General features: G+C 39.0%; 3 protein-coding genes across 3 annotated transcripts in view; 2 read left to right on the top strand and 1 right to left on the bottom strand.

The window, feature by feature from the left end:
- Window positions 1-695: 695 nt before the first annotated feature.
- LOC134678472 (Y-box factor homolog) lies at window positions 696-3954 on the top strand. Its single transcript, XM_063537044.1, has 5 exons — window positions 696-915; window positions 2168-2231; window positions 2576-2791; window positions 2902-3045; window positions 3148-3954. Exons 1-5 carry the CDS (start codon window positions 807-809, stop codon window positions 3416-3418), a joined length of 804 nt encoding a protein of 267 aa, XP_063393114.1. The 5' UTR covers window positions 696-806; the 3' UTR covers window positions 3419-3954.
- Window positions 3955-5069: 1115 nt separating this feature from the next.
- LOC134679441 (facilitated trehalose transporter Tret1-like) overlaps window positions 5070-11268 on the top strand; it is a 31283-nt gene continuing 25084 nt past the window's right edge. The window contains exon 1 of the mRNA XM_063538348.1: window positions 5070-5225. The gene's annotated coding sequence lies outside the window, so the exon portion shown is untranslated. The remainder of the gene's footprint in view (window positions 5226-11268) is intronic.
- Window positions 5849-10982, bottom strand: LOC134678366 (uncharacterized). The gene is made up of 6 exons (XM_063536915.1): window positions 10750-10982; window positions 10307-10591; window positions 9581-9744; window positions 8552-8810; window positions 6926-7018; window positions 5849-6015 (listed from the first exon to the last, which is right to left on the bottom strand). Exons 1-6 carry the CDS (start codon window positions 10918-10920, stop codon window positions 5863-5865), a joined length of 1125 nt encoding a protein of 374 aa, XP_063392985.1. The 5' UTR covers window positions 10921-10982; the 3' UTR covers window positions 5849-5862.

The raw sequence follows: 11268 nt of genomic DNA, 5'->3' as shown, positions 1-11268 counted from the left end.
CAGAGTCCCGTATGTTCTATTCAATTTGACGCCAACGCTCAACGCCGAAAATCGAACAGTGCTCGATAAAAAAGCGCCGCGCTTAAAAACCGCCTTCGTGTGAATACATACATGGTTATCCATTTGCGTCATTCAAACGCTTTTTTAACGAGCGTTAAAAAAGCTGCCGTGCGAACGGGGCCTTAAGGCTTCCAACAACGCTTGATAAAAAGCGCCACGGCTGTCGTGTGGATAGATACATGGTTAGCCATTTGTGTCATTCAGACGCTTTTTTAACGCGCGTTGAAAAAGCTGTCGTGTGAATGGGGGCTTAGACCAAGAAAAGTCTGCAGCGATTTTGATAGCCCAAGTAGTGCAAGTGTCATTTTAAGCGTCAAACTTCTATGAAATTATTACGTTTAAATAACACTTGGCCTGCGTGGGCTATCAAAATCGCTGTACTTTATCATGGTCTAACTCTAAGATACTATATAATTTCCATATTTCCTTATCTAAGATATCGGGTGGATATATTATCGAAACAAAACAGTGTGTAATGCCTCATGATACTATAATTAATTATATCCAGGTATCTTAACATAAAATATTATAGAAGTGTGACCCCTTAAATATTAACTACAAAATTTAACATAAAAATATCGACAGTCGATAATAAATAATAACTTATTTCGTGTCACTATTGCGCGCGTCCCTAAATTCTCTCTATATTTGTCTTGTCACGATCGAAGAGCAGAACAGTTAACATCGAGGAGAGGTCGTGGAGGATTTTTACCATCTAGCCACCATCGCCGTTCGCCAATTACACCATGGCTGATACCGAAAAGGCGCCGCAGCCGCAGCCCCAACCACAACAGCAACAAGACCCATCAACCCAGCCGCAACAAGCTAAAGCGGCCAAACAAAAGCAGGTCATTGGTAAGTGCCGCTACGCCATCTTAGTTTTTGGGTGCCCGGCATTATGTTATCGAAAGCACATGGCCGCTAAAGTGTAAAATTCATTATTTTCGTGTTTATTTCGTTTTAACTAGCAATTTTGAAGAGTGTTTGCATTCGCTATCGTTAAGGGTAGTGTTTTGGCTGTCTAAATTACTCATTTGGACAAGTGGAAGCCTTATTGATCGAAAGTTGACCCCGGCGCACTTGCGTGGGTACCTAGTGCATCGCGACGCAGGCTAAATCAATACCGGAGATGCGTCTCAGTGCTCGCAATGCGATTCGCCGCAGATGAATTCGTGTCAGGAGAGATAGAACCTAATTTTGACTACCTGTATGGATATTTCGACTGTATGCTCGAATATCAAATCGGATTCCAACTAGCACGTCTGATGCGTCGAAGGTTATTTACTTTATTATTTCACAAATTAATTTCAAGTGTATTCTTCTATTACTGTATCATAGTGTAAGTGTTAGGCATTAATTGTGTATAAACAAACTTGTTTGTTTGCTTAATCAATTTGTTGCTGTGACACCACAAATATGAAAATATATTTCTAGAGAAAAAGAGACCTTGATTCCTGATGCAAGGGTGGTGAGGTCTTCATTTTAAATGAATATCTTGGATTATTATCAAGTTTTTTTTGTGATTTGGTGGTTATGATTTATTTAAACAAACACCCTATTTATTTTCATACTTTGATAGAGACACCATAACAGGTAAGGTATATTAAAATAATTAATATAACTTGCCACATTGTCAACTAAAGGGAACTTATTATCTGTAGTCAACAAGTTTATAGATGCTAGTGTGACCCAACCTTAATTAAGAATGTAGGACCTTTTGACTGAAATGTACTTTTTTAATGGGGATGGCGCCATCAATTAAGTTTTTTCTAGAATTGTGTCAAGTCCTTGTTAGTTCCCGGGTCGCCAGGTTCTTGCTTTGTTGGATTTTATAGTAAAGGTGACAGTCCATTTCCAACGACAGCTGCACTACTGTTCATTTTACTATGGAAATTGACAATGACAGCGACACATTCAGTACTGGTAGTGCAGCTGTGGTTAGAAATGGAATGTAAGTCAGATTATGATGTACTAAAGTAAATTTGACAAAAGAGGAATAAGGCTAATCGAGAATGAATCCATACCATCCTGTTTATATAGAATGAAAAAGATTAAGTCTATTTTAATTAATTGTAAAAAAAACTGATTGATAAATTTTTATTCACAGCTGAAAAAGTATCCGGCACCGTCAAATGGTTCAACGTCAAGAGTGGATATGGATTTATCAACAGGTACTAGTAATATGCAGTCTCATTCCTATTATTTATAATATTTGTTGTATTATTGTCTTGCATTTTTTTGTTATCATTGATGCTTTATCGCCTTGCCTCTATCTACTATTGGATTGACAGAGTTGTAAGTTTAAAGCTATACATTGATCACCAACTGACAAACCTTATGACTGTAAGGTGTGAATTATACACAGACAGTGTAAGGTGAAGGCGCGGTGCAGGCTTTGGCAAATCACTTTGGTATTAATTTGTTTTGATCTAATTACTGTGGAATGTGATGACACGTAATCCCATTGCACTCCTAATTCTTGTACAAAATCTGTAAAAAGATATATTTATTTCAGGAATGACACCAAGGAGGATGTTTTTGTGCATCAAACTGCAATTGCCCGGAACAACCCACGCAAAGCTGTGCGCTCGGTCGGAGACGGCGAGGCAGTGGAGTTTGCCGTGGTCGCCGGGGAAAAAGGCTATGAAGCAGCTGGAGTCACTGGTCCCGGCGGCGAGCCAGTAAAGGGCTCGCCCTACGCAGCTGACAAGCGCCGCGGTTTCCATCGCCAGTTAGTATTATTTGTGGCAAAGTTTAGTAATTTGCTCTAAAATGCATATATTATGCTTATTGATAACTGCATGTTGTTTAAACATACATATAGAATTTTTTTTTTTCTAGGTATTACCCCCGTCAAGGCGGCGGACGTGGCGGTGAAGGCGCTCCACGCAGAGGTGGCATGGGACGCCGCGGACCCCCGCCCACCCAGGGGGGCGCCCAAGGGGATGAGGGGCAGGAGGGAGGCAGTGCACCGCCTCAGCGTAGGTAAGTTATCCATTGTCCCAACAAACTAATGTAATGTTGTAATTGAAACTTGTTGATGTCATGTCAAATCACAACACGATTGAAATTTGAATCTCATTGTAGTTACTTCCGTCGTAACTTCCGCGGCGGACGTCGTGGAGGTGGGCCAGGACCCATGAACCGCGGCGGAGGCGGCTTCCGCCGCATGCGCCCGCGCAACAACTACCAGGGCCAGGGCCCGGCTGGCGGGCAGCCGCGACAGAACGGCCAGGAGGGCGAGGCCCCCGCCACTACGTCATCCCCGCAGCCGCAGCCGACTCAACAGGCCAAGCCCAAGACTACCAAACCTGCGGGCACTACCATCGAGACTACCACCAATGAGAGCCAGGCCTAAACACCCGGCATCTTGGTGTGGCACAACCCCTTGTAGTGCATGTTAATTCTAGCTGTGCCACACTCCATCACATTTACTGTCTGTTCAACCAGTGTTGTTTCAATGTTGTATCAGGCTCTGAGAAATGAGATCTTCGTAATTATAACAACAATTTATCTTTCATTCATTAATGGTGGGGAGGTACAATAAAAAAGAACTGCAAGTATCATGGATTTAAGATGTGATATTTTATTAATAAAAAATAATTTATTGTTCTAACTTTTTAAATTTTGCATTTTTTACTTGCAGTATTTTTTCTTTGTGTATATTAATGTATTTCTGATTTTAAATCAAATCTATGAAGAGGAAAAATTTGTGCAATTAACGTTTGATATTGTAAGGGATATGCAGGTCCAGTGCCCCAATTAAATTGAGTAATGTGAGAAACTTTTGTTTCAAGTTTTATTTTGTGCTGCATGTTACGAAATTATTTTTATTTTAATTAGAAGTACTGTACCCACTTGGAAGATTAAAAACTTCTTTATACCTGTGTGAAACATATTTCATTTCAACAACAGCTATGCAACCCTTATTTATCGTATTCTAGTGTCTCCGAATGGGGTGCGGAGTCCGTATAAACACTCGAAAATATTCGCAGTCACTAAGTGGGCTCGTACGCCGCTCGACTTGCAACTGATTTACATACGAGTACTCCACCGCGAACGAGTTAATCCTTTACCAGGCTGACTGTACAAAAATGACAATCGAATGTCAGTCTTACTTATCGAAAATAGAACTATGTTTAAACTGCCGTACCTGGGGAAATATATATCCCTAAAGCCTGGTAAGGGGTTAATTAAAACTGTTCCGCTGTGTCATGGCGTCAGCGTCACACGCTACGTTTTTACGCACTTCGCTCTCATTTCCGGACTACGCTCTGAAACTCCGTTTGCAGTGGAAGGCGAATACCTACTGAAATATAGATTGCTTACATAATAAGTACTTTAGAAGTTATGAGGGAACAGATGAACATACATACCGGTCAAAATCATAACCCTCCTTTTGTATTGCCGTAGTCGGGTAAAAATGATATTTCACAAGTAGCGAATTAACATTTCCGTCAGTGGTAAAAGGCGTCAAATTAAAAAATTTTTGACGCGAAGGGTCGGCCTTCCATACGAAATTTGAATTTAGTGCTTATTTCTACTGACAAAGTGGGTTTGTCAGAGTATAAATAAATATTAGTTGCAGCTTCGCATCCGTGCCTTTCAGAGGTCATGAAACCAAGTAAAAAAAGTTGAGACGGGAAATGATCATATCAAGAACAGTATATCGTTATTATAGTTATACACAAGTAACTAATCTGCACCCGCGTCAGGCGCACCAGCAGTTTGCGGCAAATAATAGGTTTAATACTCGTTTGGGGCCTTCCAGAACATATTTTAGAAACGATTTCTGATATTTCAACACTGGATGCATTTATGCGAGTACACATTGGCCTACGATGAGTACACATAATTCTCATTCTCTTTTACGAGAAAAAAAAAAGGAAACGAATACGAACTAATGCAGAAATTTTTCTGGCTCTAGCAACACCAAAGCAAATGTCACCGTGGCCGTGGCAAGCGCAGCTGCGCGTGCGATAGCCCGATAGGGTAGGGATACCAGTCGAGCGTAAACGAACGGCCGGCAAACGCGCGCGTACTTTAAAAACTTACCAACTAATACGTTTTGTTTATTTATATTGTTTAGTGTAGAAGTGTTTGTATAGTGTATAATTAAAATATATTTACAAATTATACATCCACAAATTAACTTAAATTTTACGGTAAGTTTTATACCTAAATACACAAATTTCACTAATAGTTAGAATTTTACTTTATTCATAAAGTTAAACACTTTCACTTGGCATCGCGTAAGATTGTTTTAATAGTTTTAATCATACCTAGTCCCGCTAAATATATTTTGCCTATTTAGGAGCTGAGGTCCATAGCAGGCATGTGGTGGTACCTAATAAAATTTGTTTTTTCTAAATAAAAAAAACTACATCAACAAACATGATATAAAACTGTATTTCACTGTTTCAAATAAACTGTATGTACTTTAGTACTTAATAACTCATGCGCGATAAACATCCTCTTAGTTTTTGTGGAAGGTAACTAAGGTCAGCTACTTGCTGTTGCGGTAGATGACATTCTATGGCCTCTACCTACTCGGTTAGCGATTGCTCGTTTCGCCGTTGAATGCAATATGTACTTGTACTCAAACGTTCTCATGGTACCAGAGCTAGTATTGCGTGATCACATTGAAGGTTGGAAATCTCAGTTTATAGCTTTATTTCGGTCACAATGCGTTAATACCCAAACCAGGGTACTTAAACAAGTTTTTTTATTAAATAATTCTTAATTTGAATAAACATAATCATGTTATGAATATACATCATTCTATATCATCTAAGTTAAGTACTAAACATCGTAGACTTGGTTCGTTTTGGCGCTGGTGCTTGCTGCCAGCCTCGGATTGTTCGTGGACTTGCTCCGGGTTACAGCCCGGAGTTTCTGTTGTAACTTAGCGGTCATGGTATGCATGGTATTAGTCCGTTGTAATGCTTTTTCTTCCTGCAAATGAAATAGTTATAACATGATATAATTGAGGCAGCCAGGACATTTTAATACTAAGTAAATACATAAATTACGAAGTGTACCGAACTCTATAAACGAACATCCGCAGTAGATATTTAGGGTTCCGAAAAAAATACAATAAAAACATTGTAATAGATGGTGCGATGTTATTACGGAACCACTTAGACTGTTTTTATGAAGACAAAGAAACTGAACACATGCTTACCTACACGTAAAATTGATATTACCTATCTGGGTTTGTCTCTTAACAAACTATTGTCACGTACATATGGAACTAAGAAATAAACCGCTGTAAATACCTACAGTAATTATGTTAACTTTACCTTACCTAGAGTTTTAAAACATGGTAGGTGGGTAAAATAACGTATTCGATATTTACTTTCCCTAAGTACCTTATATCTATTTCGATATGACGGTAATAAAATAAACTACATATGTAACGCATGTAGGTACGTAATGTCGACACGCACGAGTACCCGTAAGTAATAACATTGATTGTGGTACCTAGGTCTGTACCTGTACATGTAACAGTGGCTTATATTTGAACGAAACTCCCTAAAAATAGAAAATTAACCAATTCATTCCTCATTCTTATTTAAAGATAGGATATTTAGATTTATTTTTACTTTAGCGATAGGTGCTATAGTCAGACCGTAAAAAGTCTGCAACGATTTTGATAGCCCGCGCAGTACAAGTGTCATTTTAAACGTCAAACTTCTATGAAATTATGACGTATACATAACACTTACACTGCGTGGGCTATCAAATCCGCTGCAGACTTTGTTTGGTGCGACTATAGTATAGTAGGTATTCTGTAATTGATGTCCCAAAAATTCTAGCCTCGCCAAAATGTTTCTAAATAATAAATTGAGATGATAAAAAATACTTCTCCGTCCGCGAAGTTCGCCTGATTGATTTGTTGCAACTTGTGTCTAGTTAGCACATCGGAGTAGTCACACGAAGATGATTCTGAAGACACCTAGAAGCAATGAAAATGTTCAGGAAAACCCCAAAGCATGTGTTTGAGGTGCTAATTGAGGAAAATAAATCATTGTATTGGCCTTAAGCCTTTGGTAATATGTTCATAGGTTCAATTTGCTATTACGACTTCACCGTTCTTTCATTTTTATCGGCCGACCTAGTTATTCTAATCGAATTTCCTAAATTGAGAAGTTGGAACAGTTAAATATATACATATAAGATGCGTTAGGGCATAGAATAGAGACTTAAAATAAGTACCTAGATAGGTTAGGGAGGTATTCCATCTGTCCAATATCTTGATCCAATGTGCATTGCGACTTACTCTCTTACTATGTGAAATGAAAATACAAATACAACTGGGGTGCATTGAGGTAATTTCGAAGGCAGGATCATTTGGAAAATGGCAATATCTACTATACTAGAAGCAGGACCCCTATTCGACAAGCGACGTTTGACGTATCGTGTTGATCTCCCGTTGATGTGGGAAAAATCATAAGTTCTCGAATACGTACAATGTCAAAATTTGACATTAACAATCCACAGTTAGGGTGACAAGCAAACCAAACCGAACCACCTTTAGTTTAGAGTTGAGTTTTGGTTGTACCAAATGATATTATCCACCGTTGATGGAATCAACACTCAGTATGCAATAAAATCAACTGTTGAATTGACGTGGATGCGAAATCTGACAGTTGTACATGTCGAATTTGGCCCCAGTTTCTACTGTAGTAACAAAACGCAAGATGACGTGGTAAGCGTTGCAGTAGCGTAATGGCTCCTTTACACGATTGGCCAACGCCGGCCACTCCAAGGGACGCAGCCATGCAGTAGAATGAGATAGCAATATCACTAGCTCCCTCTAACGCATAAATGCGTCCCTTGGAGTGGCCGGCGTTGGCCCATCGTGTAGAGGAGCCATAAGTGTTGCTAAAGTAGGTAAGTACATAATATTCATATTTTTATTGATAAAGGTAAATAATTACACGACAAGATTTGTTACATAATATTGGATTACATTTAACTAAATGTAAATTATAAAGTTCAAGTAAATCATAACTCATTCATTATAAATTAAAAATCAAAGTACATAGGTAGGTACAATGTAGACATCAGAAAAATGCAATAAATAATATAACAATATTTCACAGCGACAAATAATGCCAAAAATAAATTTCACACTAAAATACCCACTGCAAACATGGACTTTACATATTTACATTTTGTGCGTGGATCGATGACACTTAATCGAAAAATTCGTTGATGGTGTAACATGCCATTTGCAATAACGTCACTAGGGGCATCTCTGATGTAGAAGTGCTTTAAGGTTTTATAGGTATTTGCCATTTTCTAATTTACCCCAATGCACCCTATTTACAATGTCTTTGGCGAACCATGAAAAATCTCTGCTTACTGATTTCTGTTATGGTTGGAGTAATATTGAACAATTTTTACAAGGTTTGTGTTGTGAAAGTGTATATTGGGCGATAAGAGCAAATTGGTTCCATATTCTGTAATTACATGCACACTGTACCGGAACTAGCGACATCCGCTGGACTCTGTGAATGTCGCGAGAGCACGCAGCCGGGGACGTGAACACTGGATCTACGCGGAGCCTGTTGTCTTCGTTAGCGTTAAATACAAAGAATGAGTTGGCCCGGGGTGGCAGGAATTTGGTGAGGACGTGCCAGGCTGCCAGCGCTGCGCAGAGGAGGGCTGCGGACACGGCGAATACGGGGGCAAAGCCGAGCTTTTCTACCGGCAGGCCGCACTCGGCCTTGCGTTCGTCGAACCTGAAACATTTTCACTTGTAAACTAAAACAGATGTCGTACCGGGTAAAACATCCTGTACCCGTAGTAGATTCCAGCTACGGGTACAGGATGTTTTATTTAATTCTAAATATTTCAGGGAACGAATGACAGTACAATTGCGTAGAGTCACTGTTTTAGGCTGCTAACATAAACACACACACACACACACACACACACATACACACACGTAACACAATACGTAGGTGCATATAATTACATAAGTACTAATTCATAAAACAAACAAATGGAGGTCATACGTACAGGTACACCCAGCCACCCCTTAAGTCTCATTATAAATAAATAAAATATAGGGTACATCGCTAATTATTAGCCAGTTTTCAATTACTGGCCACCTATACTAAAATGAATTCTGTGTATAGGTGAATAGAACTCATTTTTGTAAGAGGCGGCCAGTTATTGAACGAGTGGGTTGTGGATAAATTTCAGTTACTGGCCATTTTCCTTATACTGAAAATGAGTTTTATTTATCTGTAAATAGAATTCATTTTTGGAATAGGTGGCCAGTAATTGAAAACTGGCTAATAATTGGATTTTCGTACCTTATATACTAAAATGAACTTTGTTCACCTATAAATAGAAATCAAATTAAGTGGCCAGTAATTGGGGGGTGGCTAGTAATTGGCGATGTACCCTACTAAGTCTTTCTTTACCGTTTGGTATTACTTCGTAGCCGTTTGTATCAGATCTGCGAATATCACAAAAAACTATCAATCATCTCGTATTAACTAACCAGTCAGCAACTCCGCAGTTTTTGATTCCATCACATACTACGCCGCTAGTAAAACAGTATCTTTTCTCATTGTTTACACATAATGATTCGTTTTTCCTAGAGCACCTTTTCTCGCGGCGTGAGAGCATACGCGCTGCCGTTGCGGTCACCTGGTACATGTTAGCCTGAAATTAAATATTAAGGATATCCTTAAGGGTGAAATTTTAAGCACTAGCCAAGTCTTTGTGCTTTGTACAGTATGTTATTTAATAGAGATGCAACGGATAATTGTTTGGCCGGATACCGGATTTTCGGCCTGTCCACCAGCTGAATATCCGGTATACGGCCGACGAATATTCGGCCAGCGGAACTATACCTACATTTCGGCTTTACAGGTGCGCATTCTGCAGGTTTGACCTGTTTCCTAGTGAACGGTCGCGCGGACACATTTCTAGCGTCGAAATGAGTGCGCGTGCAAGTCAGTGGAATGTTTAAATTGTTTTAAAATAATAAACAAGTACGATTATGATCAAGACTGTTTCTTAAATCCAATTAGGTAGTTTACTCCGAAATCAAGCAGTGTTACTATCCGGTATCCGGCCGGATAGTAGGTCATCATCCGGTATCTGGCCGGATAGTAAGTTACTATCCGGTATCCAGCCGGATATTATTAATCATGTCCGGATATCGGATAGTAACCGAATATCCGGTGCATCTCTATTATTTAACTTATAAAAAAAGACGAACGTTCATATCTAAGTTAATACTGCTGTTACTCCAGAAGTGAAATTTAAATCTTTCTCGAACGCTGGTAACAAAATAAGGCGACTTTTTGTTTTTGGCATCAATGGTATCACATATTTTGTAACATTTATCCTTTGTTTTATACACTGTTAGTGCAGTTGGGTTTCGGTAACAGCTGTAGTCCATATTATGTGGATAAAGAATGGATATTATTAAGAATACGTCAGAAGACTCCGCCACTATTTCCACCTGGCAGTCGTAGTCGATTGTGTGTAATGTATGAAATACCTGAAACAGTGTTTGTTAATTGACCCCATGTTAAAATTTATGAAATTAATACAGTTTAGAAATTAATACCTATGTATAAAATTAACTCTGCAACTGACTGGTACTTAGACCCCAGAAACTAAATCTGCCTCTTACTGAGATATTCCCACGGTACTCACCAAGGTAATCGTGTCTGATAATCCCATACCAAAAGACAAGTCATACCTAAGAGCGCTAGAATAGGCGCAATTGTTAGATACGTCATACGGTCGGTAAAGTATTAGGAGCCCAACACCACTCACAGTCAGAAACAAGCTCAGTAAGACACATAGACCAAAAGCTTGATACATGATGTCTACAGTTACTTAAATAATGTTGAAACTAGTTTTCGCCTGACAAATTACAGCTTATTGGCAATTTACTTGAAAATACTACATGGTCGCGAACGTCATTTACTGATAATGATAATGAAAACTTCTTGTAAATGTAAACATATATTTTTAAATCCCGACGCAAAAAGAGGGGTGTTATATGTTTGGCGCCGAAGTGTCTGTCTGTTTGTGGCATTTCCAAAACGGTTACGTAAAGCGAGTTTCCTTAAGGTGGTTCTTAGTTATGTTTGATATAAATGATATCGATCTAGCAGTTTGAAGAGAATGAGCTTATCCAATAGTATATATGTAAGGCACTTTTGGCAT

Source organism: Cydia fagiglandana, chromosome Z, assembly GCF_963556715.1.
Source record: "Cydia fagiglandana chromosome Z, ilCydFagi1.1, whole genome shotgun sequence".
NCBI lineage: Eukaryota > Metazoa > Arthropoda > Insecta > Lepidoptera > Tortricidae > Cydia > Cydia fagiglandana.
Note: the sequence above shows the minus strand (reverse complement) of the source record. Positions and strands in the feature narration are given on the sequence as shown.